General features: G+C 38.7%; 2 protein-coding genes across 13 annotated transcripts in view; one reads left to right on the top strand and one right to left on the bottom strand.

The window, feature by feature from the left end:
• LOC115214115 (pumilio homolog 3) overlaps positions 1-2,333 on the top strand; it is a 28,361-nt gene extending 26,028 nt beyond the window's left edge. The window contains exons 15-17 of the mRNA XM_036504972.1: positions 426-571; positions 1,416-1,589; positions 2,010-2,333. Coding sequence (XP_036360865.1) covers positions 426-571; positions 1,416-1,589; positions 2,010-2,239 — 550 coding nt within the window. The 3' untranslated portion in view covers positions 2,240-2,333. The remainder of the gene's footprint in view (positions 1-425; positions 572-1,415; positions 1,590-2,009) is intronic.
• Positions 2,334-11,445: 9,112 nt separating this feature from the next.
• The window catches only part of LOC115213792 (protein FAM135A), a 299,236-nt gene continuing 287,711 nt past the window's right edge, over positions 11,446-22,970 (bottom strand). For 10 of the 12 annotated variants that reach the window (XM_036504966.1, XM_036504965.1, XM_036504963.1 and 7 more), the window contains 4 exons: positions 19,696-19,847; positions 17,338-17,448; positions 16,325-16,444; positions 11,446-11,972 (listed from right to left, as the gene is read on the bottom strand). In XM_036504966.1, coding sequence (XP_036360859.1) covers positions 11,767-11,972; positions 16,325-16,444; positions 17,338-17,448; positions 19,696-19,847 — 589 coding nt within the window. In that variant the 3' untranslated portion in view covers positions 11,446-11,766. The remainder of the gene's footprint in view (positions 11,973-16,324; positions 16,445-17,337; positions 17,449-19,695; positions 19,848-22,970) is intronic. The other 2 variants (XM_036504971.1, XM_036504962.1) reach the window with 1 other exon arrangement.

The raw sequence follows: 22,970 nt of genomic DNA on the forward strand, positions 1-22,970 counted from the left end.
CTTTTACGTGTCAGAAAATCAGAAAGAATTCCATTATTGTGTAAGTCTTCCATTTGATACTTGATTTCTTTCTTAAGGTTGCTCACACTTAAGTGCATTCGACAAAGTAGATGCTCAGGTTGATGTCTGCTGTTCTTTAATGAAACATCAATTAATGATGTCAGCTATCTAACCCTTTAGTATTCAGATTACTCTGTCAAATATAATGCTTATTTATTCATATTGTTTCAAATTAATCCTGCTTTATTTTGTAGTTTTGAGATTTCAATGACGTGATTGTTTATTTTTAGAGTGACATTGTAGGGTATGTTTGAGAGGTTGGACATGATCAGTTTGAACATAAAACAGGTAGAATATTAGGGCTGGATATGGTCGGTGTAAAAGATTAAATTATTTGCTAATGTTTGTTCTTTGCAATATTTCAGCAAAAAGGATTCACTTATTCGGCATTCTGAATTATTGAATGCTATCTCAAAACCATTATTGAAACATGTGACAGAAAATACTAAAGAGCTGGTCAGTGACAACAACAGCCTTCTATTTCTTGTCAGCATCATCACGCATGCTAAAGGTAAGTAATTATAAGATATTAAGAACATGATTTTGTTTTTATGCTTTAAACTGTGAGGCTTAAATTTTGCAAGTCAGTTGAACCATTAAGGTTTAGCACTGTCTGCTTTTTCCTATATTTCGTCTTTTCATTTAACTCTGAGTCGATGTATCTGCCTAAATAACTACCATGTGTAGGTACAGCTAATTTCTGCTGCTGCACTTTTTTTTCTCTCTATGTACTGCATCTAAAACAGTTTTATACTAAAGCTCCTGAAACTCAATAATAGTGTACTAACAATAATCATTTATTAGTATGCTAGGCAAGATGCATTATCGTTAGGAGATAGAGATAGGAATCATGTAGCATATTCTCTCATTCTGTGATAATCTTTGATTTGGAGGATATCCAAGACAGTGTTTATGTTAAGCAACAATTTAATGTCTCATGGCCATCGGTATCTACCCAGCTGTAATAGTGAAAATACATAATTGTGAAAACACCTCATTTCCATTTTTCAAATGATTTTGGTTTTCTATCCATTTAATATTGGCTGCCTCAAATCTAGTAATCTATAATCCAATTGTTGTACTGGTTCAGATATTATTTTGACTAGCTCATAAATGATAAAGAATGGACTAGATTATTATGATTACGCAGAGTAACGGCATCAGTTTTTAATGAAGTGATAGCAGGGTTTGTAGATTAAAGTCAGTCATTATTCATTTAATGTTGCTGTACATACCCCAGTCATTTGATGTTGGATGTGATTAACCTGTGTTCCAACACTTCTCCATTTACAATAATTAACTTTATGCCCAATCAGTATAATTATTTATAAATGTCACTCTTTGATCTTCAATAGGTGATAAAACAAAAGCAATGGAAGCCGTGGCTGAAATTTGTGCTGAAACTATGGACAGCAGCAGTCTTGGTGATCTCCACATTGTTGAACACCCAGCTGGACATATAACTCTGAAGAAGCTCATTGCTTTTGATAAAGAAAACTATGAAACAAATAAGGAAGATAATGATACAGGTTTGTATGGGTTCTATTTTTGTTTGTTTTCTGGGGGTTTCTTTCTTTCATTTAGTGAAGAATTGTTACAAGTTTATTTCAGTGCTTGGTTGATTATTTCCTAGTATATATATTATCTGTAAGGGCAGTGACAAACTTAATACCTTGCTGTCTTTCGTTATGACACTTTTCCTTAGTTAAAATTGCTACAAGGTCATCTTTACTTTTCCTACATAAAACAAATAGCAGATAAGAACTGGAGTTTCATTTTATAGATTGTATCCACCACTCTAGATGTATAAACCTTGTACTAGTGTAAGAAATACTGGGTCTTCGACGTTACTTTCTCCACATTCTTGAGACAAAAGTAAATTCAGTATTGACTTGATAGAGATTGGTTTGAATTCCAAGCGTATAAATTATATCTATATTTCATTGCAGTGTATTTTTCCCTGGTCTTACTGAACACTGTTCCTGAGAGTGTATTGAAATCTTGGGCTGCTTGTAACCGAGGATGCTTTATTTTGTTGGCAATGTTGGAGACTAACCACCCTGAAGTGTCTGCAATGTTATTACCAATTCTGAAGACTATGACAAAATCTCTGAAGATGTTGAAATTCAAAGGGGCTCAGTTGCTGTATGACTTTGTTTTGTATAATACAAAAGACTAAGTGTGTCTTGTAAGCTGAGAGAGAATTCGAATGGATGTGCACAGTGACAGAACAAGGAATAGTATATGAGAAATAAACATCATATCAAAATGTATTGTGTTGTTTGTTTGTTTTTAAGACTGTGAAGTTGCATCATATATAGAGTGCTATATATAGTACACTATATATATATATATATAAGGAAAATATGCACACTTACATAGTTTTAATATATCGACCAGTTTCGCTATCGCTATTCATGATATTATGTGAATTTCATCACACACAACATGGACCAAATTTCTTCTTAAGAAAAAATATATATTCAAATAAATAAAAGATAATATCATGAATAGCGATAGCGAAATTGGTCGATATATTAAAACTAAGTAAGGGTGCGTATTTTCCTTTCTTAATTTCTTATATACATTACAACTCACCACGTGGGGATAATCGAAATTCCTCTTTTCTGTTACTACTATTATATATATTATATATATTTCTGTTGAAATATACTGCCTTTAAATTAATTTTCAAAATAATGAATTTATTAAAATAACTTTCCGAGCGTGGTTGTCTGCTAGCCTTGTCTGGCACCTGTGTCGGTGGCACATAAAAACACCATCCGAGCGTGGCCGTTCGCCAGCCTCGTCTGGCACCTGTGTCGGTGGCACATAAAAACACCATCCGAGCGTGGTCGTCTGGCACCTGTGTCGGTGGCACATAAAAAACACCATCCGAGCGTGGTCGTCTGCCAGCCTTGTCTGGCACCTGTGTCGGTGGCACATAAAATCACCCACTACACTCTCGGAGTGGTTGGCGTTAGGAAGGGCATCCAGCTGTAGAAACACTGCCAGATCTGACTGGCCTAGTGCAGCCTTCGGGCTCCCCAGACACCAGTTGAACCGTCCAACCCATGCTAGCATGGAAGGCGGACGTTAAATGATGATGATGATGATGATGATGAACTTTGTCATTGTTAAGCTGGTGTTTGCATGAAATTTTAATGTTAAGATATTTAGATCATTTCAACGTGGGGAACTTTGAATCAGCATTTACGATGTTCTCAGGCAAATGACTATCAAAAAAGGCTAAGCAAATTCTCGTATTTTTTGTTCTTTTAAAATAGTTCTTTATTTTTTAACTTGTTTCAGTCATTTGACTGCGACAATGCTAGAGCACCACCTATAGTCGAACAAATCGACCCCAGGACTTATTCTTTGTAAGCCTAGTAATTATTCTCTTGGTCTCTTTTTGCCAAACCGTTAAGTTACGGGGACATAAGCACAAACATCAGTTGTCAAGCAATGATAGAGGGACAAACACAGACGCACAAATATGTATATATATACACGACGAGCTTCTTTCAGTTTCTGTCTACCAAATCCATTCACAAGGCTATAGTAGATGATGCGAGCTGGCAGAAACGTTAGCGCGTTGGGCGAAATGCTTAGCGGTATTTCGTCTGTTGTTACGTTCTGAGTTCAAATTCCACCGAGGTCGACTTTGCCTTTCATCCTTTTGGGATCGATGTAATTGACTTAATCCCTTTGTTTGTCCCCTCCATGTTTAGCCCCTTGTGGGTAGTAAAGAAATATATAGTAGAAGATGCCAGTGGGACTGAACCCAGAATCATGTGGTTGGGAAGCAAGTTTCTTACTACACAGCCACACCTAAGCTTTTTGGTTTCATTAATTTAAAGCAGTTGGTTCTCGTGTATTTACATATATATTTCTCTAGATTAGGCACAAAGATCATTCATGTATATTTAGAAAGTTGGAAACCTGATTACATTCACATTTTGATTGAAGGTATAGATAGACACAAATGGTTCCAAACAAGGAATTTTCATCACTTTTAAGGGTCAATTTTGCTGTTAGGTAGTACGCTTAATTCATAACCCAGTTTTAAGTTTGGTCATCTTTAGTGGTTGAATGATAAATATCTCACCCTGAAAAAATTGTGGGTTTGGCCTTTCTTTCTAAGACTTAAAAGAAAAATAGATGCATCCATCAGATATATCAATTTTTTGTTGCCTAAGCATACAAAAACTGAAGAGATAAAAATAAAGATTGAAAATCAAAGAATTCTGTGCTTGGGTGGAAATGAAGTGATGGGGTGGAACTTTTATTCTATTCTATCTTTCATTCACCCTCTGCATGGATTATGAAATTGCAACAGGTGAATGTATTGTGGTACTGGTTTCTATGGTGGCATCATGAGCTGATTCTCATTTCCCCAAATACAAACTACCAATCACTATTTCTCTTGCATAATCCAGAGGGGATCACAAACAATACTGATTTTCTGATACCCTGTTTATCACCAATACTCACCTCGCTTATTGTCACGTGTCCCTTGACCTCTCTCTCTAACTAACCGTATCTCTCTCTCGCTATGTCCCCCCTTCCCATAACCATCATCGCCATGGTCCTCTATGCCCCCCCCTCCCCAAAACCATCATCGCCATACATAAAAGAGCCATCGCATTTATCGTTAACCCCACTCGCTTCAAAATATCTAAAGAATACGCACAGATCATGAATGGCTAAAAGTTAAGTGAATCGTCCAACCTCGCTACGACTACCTTCTTTCTTGCACTTATCCTTATTCTTTCTCTATTCTTCAATTTCCATCTCATTGTATTGTCACTCATTCTTTCAGTATTCCCTCATTACCCTGTCTAGCTCAAACATTTTTTTCGTTTAGACTTGTCTCCAGGTTCATAGCCACTCTGATTTTTCAATTTTTCAATTTTTCGTTTAGTATTGTCTCCCGATTCATACAAACCCATTTGCTAGCTCACGATTAACAGAACCTCTTTACTCAGCTACGGTGTTATATTAGCTATCAATAATGATATTCCCTCTGATTTTTCTGATTTTCAAACCTATTTATCTAATGTTTATTTATCGACAATGCCGTCCCCAGTCAAATTCCCTCACACCGCTTATTGTCACGTGTCCCTTGACCTCTCTCTCTAACTAACCGTATCTCTCTCTCGCTATGTCCCCCCTCCCTAACCATCATCGCCACGGTCCTCTATGCCCCCCCTCCCCAAAACCATCATCGCCATACAAAAAGAGCCATCGCATTTATCGTTAACCCCACTCGCTTCAAAATATCTAAGAATACGCACAGATCATGAATGGCTAAAAGTTAAGTGAATCGTCCAACCTCGCTACGACTACCTTCTTTCTTGCACTTATCCTTATTCTTTCTCTATTCTTCAATTTCCATCTCATTGTATTGTCACTCATTCTTTCAGTATTCCCTCATTACCCTGTCTAGCTCAAACATTTTTTTCGTTTAGACTTGTCTCCAGGTTCATAGCCACTCTGATTTTTCAATTTTTCAATTTTTCGTTTAGTATTGTCTCCCGATTCATACAAACCCATTTGCTAGCTCACGATTAACAGAACCTCTTTACTCAGCTACGGTGCACCCGCCCTCCCACCCCCACCACGCATGCCGGAAGTTCCTATTCTCTTCCATTCCGGGGTTGCTTCCCATGAAGACTGCATATGCTCTCACCATCCATACCCCTCCCTACCCCTAGTCTCGACCTATGTAAGGTAATGTTCATACAGTGCAAAATATGAAAGGCTAGCGTTATGCAGGTTGTACTGAAGGCTACTTTACTACTTCATTTCTTGCACATGAATTCTGCCAAATGCGAGCTTTCTTTTCAGGTACACGAAGCTACTGTCCACCGTCCAGGGTCTCTAGAGCCCATGCCTTCCACACCCTCAGGGTTGGCACCCTCAACGTTGGCACTCTGAAAGGTAGGTCTGGTGAGATAGTCGAGATGCTTGAACGGAGATGTGTGGATATATGTTGCATGCAAGAAATAAGGTGGAGAGGAGGATCAGCTAGGTTTCTCACAGGCAAGGAACGCAGGTACAAGATTTTCTGGGCAGGGAACACTGACGGGGTGGGTGCGTGGGTATACTTATCGCTGAGAAATGGGTAGATAAAGTAATTGAGGTAATCAGAGTAAGTGACAGAATACTTAAGATTAGATTAGTGCTTCATCATAGTTTAGCAACCATTATATCAGCCTATGCTCCTCAGTCGGGGCTACCCGATGGACAGAAAGACCGATTCTATGACACTCTACTGCAGACTACCTCATTGACGAACGACAGAGACCTTATCTTTGTGGCTGGTGACTTCAATGGTCACGTTGGACGACATGCTGGGGGCTTCCATGGCGTACATGGAGGCTATGGCTATGGCTCCCGCAACGAGGAGGGAACCAGGCTGCTGGAGTTCTGCGATGCAAATAATCTTATGATTTGCAACACTAACTTCAGGAGGAAACCTACCAGCACCTAGTCACTTACCAATCGGGCCAACATACCAGCCAAATTGACTACATCCTTACAAGGCAAAGGGAGAGATGGCTGCTTATAAATGCCAAAACCTTCCCAGGTGAAGAATGTACCCCACAACATAGACTGGTAGTTAGTGACTTTAGGATCAGGACTAGGAGGACAACCAGAAGACGACAAATATGGAGAAGAAGGATCTGGAAGCTTAAAGATCCTGCAAATGGACAGAGATTTAGGGACATATTACTTGAAGCCTCTGACAAAGTAGAAGGGGATAGAGCATCACAGGGGGTAGAAGACAGCTGGACGTTTCTAAGGGACAACCTGCTGAGAGCCACTGACCAGATCTGTGGCTGGTGCAAAGTCCCCTCTCGACCTAGAATAACGTGGTGGTGGAACAATATTGTAGACAGGGCTATTAGAGAAAAGAGACAGGCTTGGAAGGTCTGGAAAAATGGGGGTAGCAGGGAATTGTATCAGACTGCCAAAAGAGAAGCTAGGAGACAGGTTTATTTAGCCAGAGGGGAAGCAGATAAGAAAAAATTTGCCAATGTTCTGCGCCGTGAGGACCAAAGACTGGAGGTGTTTCGTGTTGCAAGACAGTGTGTTGAGAGAGAATTGTGATGTGGTAGGAGAGAAGTGTGTTCGCATGGAAGATGGTTCACTTGCGCTAAATGAGGATGCGAAGAGAGAGGTTTGGAGATGCCACTATGAAAGGTTGCTGAATGAAGAAAATGAATGGATGATAAAGAGAGTCTGCCGAATGTTGACCCAACAGAGGGACCAGCTATCCGAGTTGATAGTTCTGTGGTAGCTAAGGCAATTAGAAGCATGAAGACAGGGAAAGCCCCAGGCCCATCAGGAATCACTGCAGAGATGCTCAAAATGTCTGGTAGTGTCGGCTATAGCCTAGTCACCCATATAGTTAATCAGGTGATACACAAAGGGGTCATACCCAATGACTGGTGTAGCAGTATAATAGTCAACTGCTACAAAGGTAAAGGTGATGCCCTAGATACAAATAACTACAGAGGTATCAAGCTGTTGGACCAGGTGATGAAGGTTACGGAGAGGGTCATAGCCCAACTAATTAGAGAGAGAGTTAGTTTAGATGAGATGCAGTTTGGGTTTGTGCCAGGGAAAAGTACTACTGATGCTATATTCCTGGTAAGGCAGCTGCAGGAGAAATACCTAGCCAAAGATAAGCCCCTGTACCTGGCTTTTGTTGACATGGAGAAAGCCTTCGACAGGGTCCCCCGATCCCTTATCTGGTGGGCAATGAAAACTAGGGATAGATGAATGGTTAGTGAGAGCTGTGCGGGCCATGTATAGGGACGCCGCTAGTAGGGTGAGGGTTGGAAATGAGTACAGTGAAGATTCCGGGTAGAGGTAGGGGTCCACCAAGGCTCAGTACTCAGCCCCCTCCTATTTATCATAGTCCTCCAGGCAATAACGGAGGAATTCAAGACAGGATGCCCTTGGGAGCTCCTCTATGCTGATGACCTTGCTCTAATTGCTGAGTCGCTATCAGAACTGGAGGAGAAGTTTCAGGTGTGGAAACAAGGATTAGAATCGAAGGGCCTCAGAGTCAATCTAGCTAAAACCAAAGTCGTAATCAGTAGGAAGGTAGACAAATCACAAACACCTTCAGGTAGATGGCCCTGCTCGATCTGTAGAAAAGGTGTAGGTAGAAACTCTATAAGATGCACCAAGTGTAAGCTATGGACACATAAGAGATGCAGCAATGTCAAAGGAAGGCTAACTAGGAAGATGGTTTTTGTATGTGGCAGATGCTCAGGAACAATAAACACTGAAAATGCTCTGAGACCAACTTCCGTCACTTTCCAGGGAGAAAAACTAGAAATAGTTGATAGTTTCCGTTACCTAGGTGACCAAGTCAGCAGCGGGGGTGGGTGTGCTGAAAGTGTAACTGCTAGAGTAAGAATAGCTTGGGCAAAGTTCAGAGAGCTCTTACCTCTGCTGGTGACAAAAGGCAGACTGTATGATGCGTGTGTACGAACAGCCATGCTACATGGCAGTGAAACATGGGCCGTGACTGCTGAGGATATGCGTAAGCTCGCTAGAAATGAAGCCAGTATGCTCCGATGGATGTGTAATGCCGGTACTCACACTCGGCAGAGTGTAAGTACCTTGAGAGAAAAGCTGGACCTAAGAAGCATCAGTTGTGGTGTGCAAGAGAGACGTTTGCGCTGGTATGGTCATGTGGCGAGAATGGATGAAGATAGTTGTGTGAAAAAGTGCCACACCCTAGCGGTTGAGGGAACCTGTGGAAGAGGCAGACCCAGGAAAACCTGGGACGAGGTGGTGAAGCACGACCTTCGAACTTTAGGTCTCACTGAGGAAATGACTAGAGACCGAGACCTCTGGAAGTGTGCTGTGCGCGAGAAGACCCGGCAGGACAAGTGAGTCCACAACCCGTGGCCTTCTACATGGGATGGAGCCAGCCTACGTATGCATACCTTCCCTTCTTGGGACACAAAACTTACTTGTGAAGACGTGTTGAGGCAAGTGAGGATCAGAATCGAAATCGATCAATGGAAATTGCGGATGTGCTACCAGTGCCGGTGGCATGTCGAAACTCTGCTTTTGTGAAGACCCATTGAGGCAAGTGAGGATCAGAATCGAAATCGATCAATGGAAATCGATCAATGGAAATTGCAGATGTGTTACCAGTGCCGTGGCATGTAAGAGAACTTTCCGTTTCGCGACCGTTGCCAGCACCGCCCCGTTTCGTGTCCGTTGCCAGCCTCGCCTGGCCCTCGTGCCGGTGGCACATAAAAAGCACCATCCGTTCGTGGCCGTTTGCCAGCTCTGTCTGGCACCAGTGCGGGTGGCACGTAAAAAGCACCCACTACACTCACGGAGTGGTTGGTGTTAGGAAGGGCATCCAGCCGTAGAAACACTGCCAGATTTGACTGGGCCTGATGAAGCCTTCTGGCTTCACAGACCCCAGTAGAACCGTCCAACCCATGCTAGCATGGAAAACGGACGCTAAATGATGATGATGATGATGATGATGTAACAATTCCATATTATTATCATGCAATGAACAACCTAGACATTGCTACAGTCCTACAAAGGTCACACAAGTAAACCCAGATGTACTTTCACATTTGACTACAAGCATACTACACCAGTTATATTCAGTAGCAAAGCTATTTGTTTACAGTCAGTGGACGCATGTAAAAGGAAGGAGGAAATATGAAATCACTCACACAAATAGACATACATGTATGTCTGTGTATATATATATATATATATATATATACTGGAGTAAACACATAAATGTGAAACAAGGTGGAAAAAAGAGTACTCAAATACCAGGGGTAGAGTAATATGCTTTATTTAAAAGCAGCAGAAATTCAACAAAACCTGTTAACGTGAAACTCCGAGTAACAGGTTTTGTTGAATTTCTGCTGCTTTTAAATAAAGTATATCATCATCATCATTTAGCGTCCGTTTTCCATGCTAGCATGGGTTGGACGGTTCAACTGGGGTCTGGGGAGCCCGAAGGCTGCACCAGGCCAGTCAGATCTGGCAGTGTTTCTACAGCTGGATGCCCTTCCTAACGCCAACCACTCCGAGAGTGTAGTAAAGTATATATATATATATATCATTTAACATCTGTTTTCTATGCTGGCATGGTTTTGGACTGTTTAACAAGAGCAGGTAAGACAGAGAGTGGGGGATCACACCAGGCTCCATTATTCTGGCATAGTTTCTAAGGCTTGATACTCTTCCTAGAGTGTACTAGGTGCTTCTTATATGGCACCAGCAATAGTATCAATTCTGGTGTGGTGGACAAGTCTTCTTGAGTACAGAAAGGTGCCAGGTATCTTGGTCCTTTCTCATCTTTGGAAGGCTCAGTGTCTTGAGATTGGCCTTTAGTCTTTCATCCCATGTCTCTCTCTTCCACAGGTTCCATCCACTTTAAGAAATTGGCACTTCTGTATGGAACTGTCTACATCTATATGCATCACATGACCAAAACAGTGCAGTCCTCTCTCTCTTGCACACAGCTTCCAACTCCTTTTACTCCTAATTTGTCCATCAATGCACTAGCACTGTCTCACATGTACACTGACATTGCACATCTTGCAGTACATACTAGTTTTATTCCTCTCTAATCTTTGCATGTCCTCTGCAATCTGTGCTCACATCTCACTACCATATATTGTTGTTCATATACATGCATCATACAATCTTCCCTTCACTCAGGAAGAAACTTTTGGTTGTCAACAGATGTAGATGCTTTCTGAACTTTCTCCATCTTATTTTATATATGTGTGCCGGTGGCACGTAAAAAGCACCATCCGATCGTGGCCGTTTGCCAGCCTCGTCTGGCACCTGTGCTGGTGGCACGTAAAAGCCACCCAACTACACTCATGAAGTGGTAGGCATTAGGAAGGGCATCCAGCCGTAGAAACATTGCCAGATCAGACTGGGCCTGGTGCAGCCTTCTGGTTTCCCAGACCCCAGTTGAACCGTCCAACCCATGCCAACATGGAAAGCGGACGCTAAACGATGATGATGTGTGTATGTGCCAGCATGAAAAATGAGTGTTATACGATGATGAAATAAATATCAAGCTTCTTCAGTTTCTGCTTACCAATTTCACTCAAAGTAATCGGTCAGCCCATGGATATAGTATATAACATTACTCAACAACATTCATGCAGTGGGCCAGAACCCCTTACCACATGGTTCTGAAGCAAACCATACAACCATGCCTGTGGCTAAAAATGTATTAATAATTGCAAAACAAGGATGAAATATGAAGCATGTATCTAATTCATTTGACTGCAATCCCTTTTGTATCAATCATACATAAACACAAAGGCACTTGAGGAAGGATAAAAACCAAATAAACACTTTTTTTTTTTTTTTGGTAAAATTGTGTATTTGGAAGAAATTGACAAGTTGATTTCCCAGATAGTGGAAGAATATTAGTACGATCCTGAACTCCCAATGATAGAATTTCAGTTGTGGCAACCTAGTTATAGTTGAAATACTGATAGTGACAGCAGGCAAAAATGGACAGAAAGTATTCAAGACCACTGGGGAAATATTCCAAACTTAAGAAGTTACCATAATTAATGATAACTATCAATAAAAGCTGTTTTATTATATATTTATCTTTTTCTCTTTTCTTTTTTTTTTTTCCTAAGTTTTAAGATAGGTTTGACTTAGTTCTTATTTAAAAAATTTTAAACCAACAACAAGAAGAAATTTTTCAATAAAGAGTTCTGAATCTAAAACTGCTATGTGGGCAGCTCTGCCTATGATTGTGTTTGCAGTATTTGGTAATGCATGAAACACATCGTACCGTATTAATTTAGTTGTAGCACTGTTAACGATAGGTTTCAGAATGTTCATCACCATTTCTATATAGACGGCACCTGGTTTAAAAAAAAAATGAAAAAGTTAGAATATTATATCATATTAATTGTTTATATGAAAATGATAAAAATTCACATTTGGAACTGCAATCCATTGTAACATTTAATACAAATCATTGAGAAAAAAAATAGCTTTGTGCTAAGATAGAGTCAAATCAATATCATGAATATAAAATAAAACTTAATATAAGTGTATTATTGGTACTTATTAACATCTGAACGTAGAAGATGAAGACAACACCTAGCCATATTTGAACACAGAATTAAGAAAAATTTTGCCCAAGTTATACATATATAGACACATATACACACACATATATTTATATGTATCATCTGCTTTTCTATCTTGCATGTGTTAGATGAATATATCACTGAGGCATTACTTTACAGATGGCTACCCCCCTTGTTACTAACTCTTATCTATTTTTTCATGAGACCGACCATTTGATACTTCAAAGGTGTGAAGTAAGCAGATGGTTTGTCGATAGAAGTGACAACACTATTAGCTTTCTGAGAGCACAAATGTACACATGCACACACACAGAGCAGATAAGGAAAAGAAAGTGACACTCAACACATTCGATTGGGGTTACATATATCATTTGATAACAGTTTGATTTAGCTTCAAGCAACTTGAAAGTTTTGTGGGCTCATTAAATGAACATAACACACCAGGCTCTGATTAGTTCAATTTGTTTGACAAATGCATAAATCTTTGGAAGATGAAGTCAACACCAGGCACGCATAAGTGGGCTGGTTACATCCCTGGCATAGGCCATGGGTTATGGTCTCACTTGGCTTGCCGGGTCTTCTCAAGCACAGCATATTTCCAAAGGTCTCAGTCACTAGTCATTGCCTCGGTGAGGCCTAATGTTCAAGGCTTGTGCTTCACCAGAACATGAATATAATTATATACTACATTATGCAACTTGCAACTAATCAAGCTTACTAAATAAACAAGTGAGCAGTGACATGTTGATTAATCAACAGATCAACAATAAATGAAGTTTCTAATCAGAAGTACCAACATTTAAGAAACGTTAAGTGGGTAGGACTACAAACCGTTAATCAGGAAGGTGGATGACTTTAATAATGAATAGTTAAAAAGAATTTCTATTCTAAAGATGTCATTAAACTTAGCCACCTGGCTCATCAAAGCTGGTACTGGCAAAACAGGTTTGTATACTTATTTCTTTACTACCCACAAGGGGCTACACACAGAGGGGACAAACAAACAGACAAACGGATTAAGTCGATTACATCGACCCCAGCATGCAACTGGTACTTAATTTATCGACCTCGGCAGATTTTGAACTCAGAACGTAACGGCAGACGAAATACGGCTACACATTTCGCCCGGCATCCTAACGTTTCTGCCAGCTCGCCTGGTTTGTATACCAGTAGATAGCAGGCACCAAGGATGGCATCTGATCCTATCAAAACATATTTTAAGACAAATTACAACATTGTTCTAAATAAAAACATTTGTATCGTTTAGTATATTAAGGAGTGACATGGTTAATAAATTCCAATCATTCCAAGTAAAAGAATATATATATATATTCACAAAAATGTGACCGCTTGTGTACCATTGGCGATTTTTTTTTTCCTCTGTCTTCCCTTCTCCTCTATGTTTCCGACGAAGAGCTCCGCTCGAAACGTTAAACCCTCCTTCTTTCCTGAGCGTCCAATAATACTATATTTGTTCCACGTCCTCGCGTTGTTGTGTTTTTTTGTGCTTTCTTGTTTGGATTAACTTTATGTGTGTATATATATATATATACACACATAATATATATATAATGTGCATTACCACATTAAAGCACTGATGCAGGGTCACATAATGGCATCCAGCACACTCTGTAAAGTGGTTGGCATCAGGAAAGGCATCCAGTAGTAGAAGCCATACCAAATCTGACTGGAGCCTAGTGCAGCTCCCCAGCTTGTCAGCTGTGGTCAAACTGTCCAACCCAAGTCAGCATGGACAACAGACGTTAAATGATGATGATGCACACACACCCATACATTATAATGTAGGCGTGGTATATGTAAATATATTCTGGAGTAGAGTGGATAGATATATTTATCATATGAAAAGTTAACCTACTCTGATTTTCGCCCTTGGCTGCCTATGACTGAGGTGAAATGCAGGGTATGCCATATTTAGAAGGTTACATAGACATTAGATGTATGGATGACAGAGTGTTAAATGTTATTGTGAATCTTAATTTGAAATATAATGACAATATTAGAATACAATGTTTGCATGTGTATGATTAAGGACATACTTGCTATCTTATTGGATATATATAAACTTAACTGAAATTTTCTGAATTTGAAAAAAAAAAAAATAACATGTCTGAAAAAACATTTCAGTTAAGTGTTCATATATTTCAAAAAGTAAGAGAGTCTCTTAATAATACGCCGCAAAACTAAGATACACCCACACACCGGTGGGGGTGGAACTTCATATTCTCAAGATAGATAACTGATAAATATGCCAACAGAGTTGTGTCCCTTGATATATAGCCCAATTAACTTCTTATGAATATGATTATATACTACATTAGTATGAACAAAATTTTGAATTCGACCTGTCTGTGCTCAATTGTCTAATTTAAACTTAATGTGTTAACTATTAGCAAATACCTCAAAATTAGCATTTAAAATACATCGCTAGTCTTCCAAGCATTATAACTTTTATATAATTATCATTTATGGTGTTGTAAATTTTATGCAAGTAAACTGAGCAAACAAATAATCTTTTAAAAATCAGTGGATAAAAAAATTAACATCAAATTGGGTAAATTTGGTATTTTTACAAATTCACTGCGCCAAGTTATGACTTCATTAATATTACTTTATTGGAAGTGGTATGTTGCAATTTTGATATTGTTAGCAATCTTTCTTAGAATTTTCTAGCTAACTTACCTTATCTCAGATTTAGATTTAGGGTTTATCAATCTATATTTAGAGTTAGCAGTTATTTTTATGATCCTTGATTAAGATAAATACTAGTGGTCCTATTCTGTAGTTAATTTTAAATTTTACTGGTTTTATTGTTTACTCTTTTACTTGTTTCAGTCATTTGACTGCGGCCATGCTGGAGCACCGCCTTTAGTCGAGCAAATCGACCACGGGACTTATTCGTTGTAAGCCCAGTACTTATTCTATTGGTCTCTTTTGCTGAACCGCTAAGTTACGGGGACATAAACACACCAGCATTGGTTGTCAAGCAATGCTAGAGGGACAAACACAGACACACAAACATAAACACACACATACATATATATATATATATATATATACATATATACGACAGGCTTCTTTCAGTTTCCGTCTACCAAATCCACTCACAAAGCTTTGGTCGGCCCGAGGCTATAGCAGAAGACACTTGCCCAAGATGCCACGCAGTGGGACTGAACCCAGAACCATGTGGCTGGTTCGCAAGCTACTTATCACACAGCCACTCCTGCGCCTCTTTATTTTTCTTCTCTATTAATATTCTGTTACAATGTATCTTGTGCTTCCTTATTAATGCTGTAACAGATCTGTGAGCTAGCATCCATAAAGTCACTTGTTATGCCATTACTGAACAATTGCATGTATAAGCTACTGTCTAACCCATAAAAATGTTTAGTCTTATTAAAAACGAAAATCAGTATTTTGGAGGATGCTTAGCAGTTTTAGCGCCAGTTTTAAGCTTGTTCTGGAGGATGTTGCATTTACAAAAGCAAAATCAGTTTTGATTCTCAGATTGGACAGTGCATTCTGTTCTTGAGCAAAACACTTCATTTCACTTCAAGGAATCAAGACAGTAATGTAAAATTTAATTCAAGAATGTAAAGTTTAAGGCTTTCTAGGTTTTTAAGGTCTTTAATCTTGGAGGTAGGAGCATCTGCATGTTCTTCTATTGTTCAGTGGCTGTATCTACTTCTATAAACACAGAGGGGTATGTTTTCAATCACATATGTCTAGTGAGGTTCTCTGAATTCTTTATAATAATCACTCATTCGATGACATTGCTATGTCTTTAGTGAAGTAGTTCAGGTTGTGAAGATCATGGGTAATATAAAAAAAGTAAATAAAGTCCTCCCTGAACACAACAGTCTTGAGTCCTGGGATCACAACATCCCCACCACCACCACTGAATAGGAATCAAACCCAGACCACCTTTTAAATATGGAGAACATTTTACCACATAATTATAATACACACACACACACACTTATCACAAGCCATAATCAAGGCTTCTTTCTGCATAAAATGCAGAACATAAATACTCGATAATATTAAATCATCAACTGTTACTAATTTATGCCAATAAAAAAAAATCAATTAGACGAACTAACCAAGTGTGGATGTGTCTCTTTGTGCAGCTTTGCAAATTTCTACTCTTGAAGAATGGAAAGGAACATAGCGATCTTGAGATGAACCAACCAGCAATATATTCTTGAAAGATTCTAAGCCTGCTAATAAATATAATCAAGTGATTATTAATTGCAAAAAAAAAAAAACAAAACAAAAAAAAAGATTTAAAACAAATAGTACAAACTTTCATTTAATTCAATTCTAATCAAAACAAAGGGTGGGGATTTCAATTTGAAGTTAAATCTCATCCAACTCAGTCTTCTGTGACTTCAATTTTCGAATAAAGTGAAAAAAAATGTCTTACTAAACAATAATAAAAGGGAGTGAGCAAGTTATAAAAAACATGCAGCAAAATTTAATTTAGTTTTTTCATACATCATCCTTTGATGCACCTAGACACACCATCTGTGGTGTTTCTTCGGGTCATTAAGTGTTTTGGGTGTTTCAGTCTCAGACAACCTCACCCGGGTAAATCCAACCGGCGTCGATCAAGACCCAGTTTGAGGCTTGCATCTTCTGATCAACAGCACCAATCTCTGTTGTCTCCACAGCCAACTTGATGACCTTTCACCAACTGGCCCTTGTGATACCCAAAACATTTTAATTTAGTTTTTGATAAATCAACTCAATATCACATTCCACTTTTTATATCTTCCTCTTTCTGTTGTTTTCGAGAGATTAAGTAGCAAATCCAATTTTAACAAATTCCTTTACAAAAGTATTCAAACTTCTAATATCAGATGATTGTAAGTCATTTTATTTTTCATACACCAAACAATTGCATGAATTTTAAAGATTGAAATGAAACATATTTGAAGAAGACTCAACAATAACAATGACGATGATGATGATGATGACGACACATATGCTGAATCATTTGCATATGACTTCTAACTTCATCTATTTTTCTCCAAATTTAGGAAATTATCTGAAGTTTCAGTATTAAACATTAACACAAATACAACAAATTTTAAAACAATTTAAAGCAATTTACCAGATTTCTGGCTGAGTTTGTAAAGAAAGCACTGTCTCAAATCTGAATGGTCTTTCATGGACAACTGTAATAACGATCCAGATTTCTTCCATTTTTGTATTACCCACATTCCTAAAATATTGAGAAACATGATCAATAATGAAACATTAATAACTTAAAATTTACAATTTTCTACTTTTACATCAAACTTCAAGACTCTTCTAGGATTAAACATCCCTTGAAGAATGCTCTATATTATCCATACAGCTAAGATTGTATCAAAAATGTTAGATGTCCTCTTCCGAGTCATATGTTTCATTTGTCAGTAGCTGACATCATTTCACAAAACCTGGATCCACCTTGCATTTCACAAGCACTGACTCACTATAAAGCTAAAGGTTTCAATGTAAAATTATATAAGCCAATACAAGCAGATATTTGAAACAAAAAAAGCAACAAGCTTACTGATTGAACTTAAATTATGCACCACTTTCTACAAATGAACTTGCTAGTATTCTCTACTAAAAGATCAAAGCATACAATCTGGAGTAATGGATGAAGTTTCTCTCTGCCTCATCTACCACACCAGGTATTGCTCATCTGAATTGTCACATTCAACTAAATCCATTAAATTCCATGTCCCTTTCCTTTACCAAACTGTATTTGGTTTTACTATACTTTAGTTTATATTTAATACTTTCCCTAATCTTCATCAGAAATAGATGCCAAGAAAACGTCTTCCTTACACAAAGCAATTTAAACTCTACAAAATATAAGCCGAATCATACATTTTCAGAATAACAACCAAATTGCATAGGATTCTAATACTTAATTCACTAACATAACACTACTTCTACTATCATCCCTACTTTTGTCTCATTTCCTGAACACTGCCCTACACATTTCTCCACTAATCTTTCTTTCCCAGACTGTGAAACATACTGAAGGATTACAGTCATAAGTGCTGTAACAAATGAAGTTAAACCATTTGTCTATGTCAACTAAACAGTCTGCATGCATGCATGTGTATCTCTCTCTCTCTCTCTTCTTTATATATATATATTATATATATATATATATATATTATATATATATATATACACATACGTACATACATATGTGCAGGTGTGGCTGTGTGGTAAGATGCTTGCTTTCAGGTTCAGCCCCATTGTGGGACACCTTGCGCAAGTGTATTCTACTATAGCCTTGGGCCATCCAAAGCCTTGTGAGTAAATTTGGTAGACAGATACTGAATGAAGCCTGTCGTACATATATAAGTATGTCTATGTGTGTTTGTTCCCCCCATCACTGCTTGACAACCAGCATTAGTGTGTCTGTGTACCCATAACTTAGCGGTTTGGCAAAAGAGACCAATAAAATAAGCACCAGGTTTAAAAAATAAGTACTGATGTCGATTCATTCGACTACAAATGAATTGACCCAGCATGGCCACAGTCTCATCATCGTCATCATTTAACGTCTGCTTTCCATACTAGCATGGGTTGGACGATTTTGACTGAGGGCTGACGAACCAGATGGCTGCACCAGGCTCCAATCTTGATTTGGCAGAGTTTCTACAGCTGGATGCCCTTCCTAACGCCAACCACTCCAAGAGTGTAGTGGGTGCTTTTTACATGCCACCGGCACAGGGACCAGTCAGGCGGTACTGGCAATGACCTCGCACGAATCTTTTTACACATGCCACCAGCACAGGTGGCAGTAAGGCGACGTTGGTAACGATCACGCTCAAATGGTGCCCTTTTATGTGCCACCGGCACGGAAGCCAGTTGGCTGCTCTGGCGAAAAAAGTAAAAGATAAAAGATATATATATATATATAAGGACACAGGTATTGTGTCATATAGCCAGCTGGAAATGTTTCCTGAGGGTAAACAGCAATGTGTGTGTATGTATATATATATATATATATATACACACACACACACATACATCATCACCATCACTATTTTAACACCCACTTTTGCATGCCTGCATGGGTCTCATAGAATTTATTGAGGCAGAATTTCTACAGTCAGATGCCCTTCTTGTTGCCAACCCTCACTTGTTTTCAAACAAGGTAATATTTTCCTATGAATGGACATTTTCACAGAAGATTGGAAACTAAAGACACCACTTGTATAACGGTGACACTCATTTACAACTATGGCACAATGTCAAGCAAAGAGGTGCACACACACACACACACACTCTCTCACACATATGTACACATATACAATGGACTTCTTTCAGTTTTTGTCTATCAAATCCACTGATAAGGCTTTGGTTGAACCCAAGGCTATTGTTGAAGGCATTTGCCCAAGACACTATGCAGTGGGACTGAGACAGAATGAAACTAGAGTTTGTTTGAAATGTCACTTACCCATGTTGACCAGTCCACTGCTATTGTACAGGGTGCCTAAGTGTGGGCCAGATAAGGAAAGGAATGTGTGCATCATGGGAAGAAGATGCGAAATGTCAGATCGAGACAAGGCAGAACGGATGATGATATTTCCTAAAGAGTGACCAATAAAACTGTAAAAAAGAAATGAAGAAAATAAAAAAAAAAAACAATGAAACATCACATATATCACCAACAACAGACATTTGGGTTGCTTTTTTTTTTTATTATTTCAAATGTCATTTTAATAATATATCTTGATAAATGGTTTAGATGTCACTGTTTAGTCTTACGTTAGTCCTGATTTAATAGAAACTTCCCTATTATGATAGAGGATCGACCTTTGATGTTGTTTAGCCCAAGGCTAGGTCTGATTGAGTAGATCTCTGACAAAGGTGGTTTGACTGTGAATATCTCATCAGGTACAGTGTAAGTAGGACCACATTATCTAATGTGTCCCTCTTTTTTTTAAATCTTAAAACAATAAGCATGAAGAGAGTTTAGTATAGCTACTGTTTCTAGCAGTTTTAGCAACTACATTGAAGCTCCCTTACTGGCTCGTGTGTCTGATGCTTTAATAAAGTACAAATAAGGACCTACGTATGAAGGTGGTATTCCACCAAGGGCTGGGACACAATGAGTAAGAGAAACTAAAAGACATACAGGAGGCTAAACGAAAAAGAGATCAGTATACTAAAAGCTAAAGATAATGGTTTTTGTCATCTTCAAAAATGTTTCCCTAATGTTGTCTTGCAAACAACTTGCACATGCAAGTGCTACCAGTTAAAAGCTCCATATACCGGAAGCTAGCAAGTGTATGGGGTCATCAGGAGAGAATGCGCGCCGTTTCGGGGCCTACCACTCGACGGCATCAATGCGCACTGGCCCCCCCTCACTGATGTGAGGCCCCGCTTGCTAGATCAGCTGGTTATGAAGAACTCAATATACTTCTAGCCATCACTCATCATCTCTTTTTAGCCAAATCCAGTGGCTAGCCTTCTCCACTGTAGATTGGATATCAGTCATAGTGATATTGACTTTACGATGAGTTAGGCCTAACAATAACAACAGTCGTCTCATGCTGTGTCCAACAAACCCTCTACATCCGACTTCGATAGGAAAATGTAAAGAAGCTCAGTAACATATGCTGGGTATGACAGTAACCCTTAGGAGATGACAGGGCCAATCTATTGGCTGAAAAGTCGAATGACAAAGAAGACTGTATTAGTTCACTCAATTTCCTACAAGAATGTATACATAGTTTTATATATATATAAATACAGTGTACATTTAAACACATAAGAGGTATCCTTCTTAGGATTCCTTTCATGCTAGAAGGAACAGCTAATAGTTTTATTTATGTAAAGTAATTACTTTATTTTTTATAATTAAAAAAAAAAATAAGCGCATTCCCTCTGTAGGGCTTGTGAAAAGGGCTCTGTCTTTTTGGCACTGAAGCTCCAAATGAGACTCCATCTCCTTGGCACTGAAATTCCAAATGAGGTTCCATCTCCAAAGGTTTAAACAACATCCAGTAGTGAGACTCCAGTTTGGGAGCTTTAGAGCAGTGGGAAATGTGGAATCACCCCTTAATCCCGATTAATTCCAGATCCATTATGACCTGGAACAATGTGATGTTCATTCTGTGACAGGTGTTTGATTCCGTCCATCATTTCCCATTATCTCTACTTGCAACAGAATGTGCCCCAGCATGAAATAGTTGCTTTCATAGTATGAATCTATGTTGAGTGGAGGCACACGGCTTAGTGGTTAGGGCGTTGGACTCACAACTATAAAACTGTGATTTCAATCCCTGGACCGTTGTGTTCTTGAGCAAAACACTTCATTTCACATTGCTCCAGTCCACTCAGCTGTAAAAATGAGTTTAGCCTGGAGAGGGATGGGCTCTGCTAGGCTTTCTTGTCCTAGATATGCTGCATGGCTACAGTGACCTAACAACCCCCAAGGGGTTAAATGACTTGTCAGTGTTATTGGACTTACTTCATGTTAGTTTCATTAGCCATACTCTTGTGTGCTGGCTTAGAGCATGTTGAAAGAGGGTATTAATTTTAGAGTTCTTCTCCAACATTGACTACTTTCACTGCAGCTAAGGAGCTCAATCTACCCTTACGAAAATCTATTTAAACCACAGATAGGACCCATAGATGGAAAAGTATGGCTGAGGAGCCTAACATGAGGTATACCCAATAACATAGACTCATGCAACCATCTCTTGTTGGTGTACATTCTGTTGCAGGTGGAGATAGCAAGAAATAATTAACGGAGGGGATTGAGCCCCTGACTGCTCCTAGTCAAACACCTGTCACAGAACAAACATCACATTGATATTGATCTAGTTTTCCCAAGTAGATGCATTTAAAGAATAGCATTTCATATTCACAGTTAGACAATAATAATTCTAATAAAAGTTATCCACAGACTATGCATACCTATGGTACACAGGTAGTCAATTAATCAGATGTGATCCACAGATCATTATGACAAATATGGTTAATCCCAATCAAAGGTAATCTAGTTGTGACCATCATGTCTTTTTATGGTTAGATGAGACAATATCTAATGTGTTGTTTCCTTTTTCAAGATGGCAAAATGTTTGTGTGTGTTTATTTTTTTTGGGGGGAGGGGGATTTTGACTGCAATTTTTAGCAGTTATAATTTCTGGTGGTGTTCGGGGAGGTGAGCATACTCCTCCTCCTCCTCCTCACTATAGTAATGAGACTGAGAACAGAAGCAAACAATAATACTGACAATGATATATGATTATGGAAAACAACAGCTTTATGACAAAATGATAGTGACACAGCATGAATGAGATATATGATGATGGACGAACAATGACAAGGGACTGGTGGTGGGGGAGGAGGTGACAATGACAAGATGAATGTTAACACTCAATAAAAAAAGCAATAAAATTTTTTGCACTTCTCCCTTATTCCATTGATTATTTGAATACGACCTTCTTTTGACTATTCATGGGGTGCGGGTCAGCCCTTATGTAACTGGGTAAACCTTAGCAGATTACTGGTACATATTTTAACTTCACTCCCAAAACCCACTACAAAGACATGTGAAGAGACTCCTAAACTAAGATTCTCTTAATTGTGACGGTTTAACTATTTCTCTCTCTCAGTTCTTTTTTCTTTTTTTATTTGTTAAGCCTGGAAGAAGGGAAAGGGCTAGAGACCACAACCCTTACAGAACTGCCAAGATTGAGGAGACTGATATCATTAATGCTT

Source organism: Octopus sinensis, linkage group LG7 (assembly GCF_006345805.1).
Source record: "Octopus sinensis linkage group LG7, ASM634580v1, whole genome shotgun sequence".
NCBI lineage: Eukaryota > Metazoa > Mollusca > Cephalopoda > Octopoda > Octopodidae > Octopus > Octopus sinensis.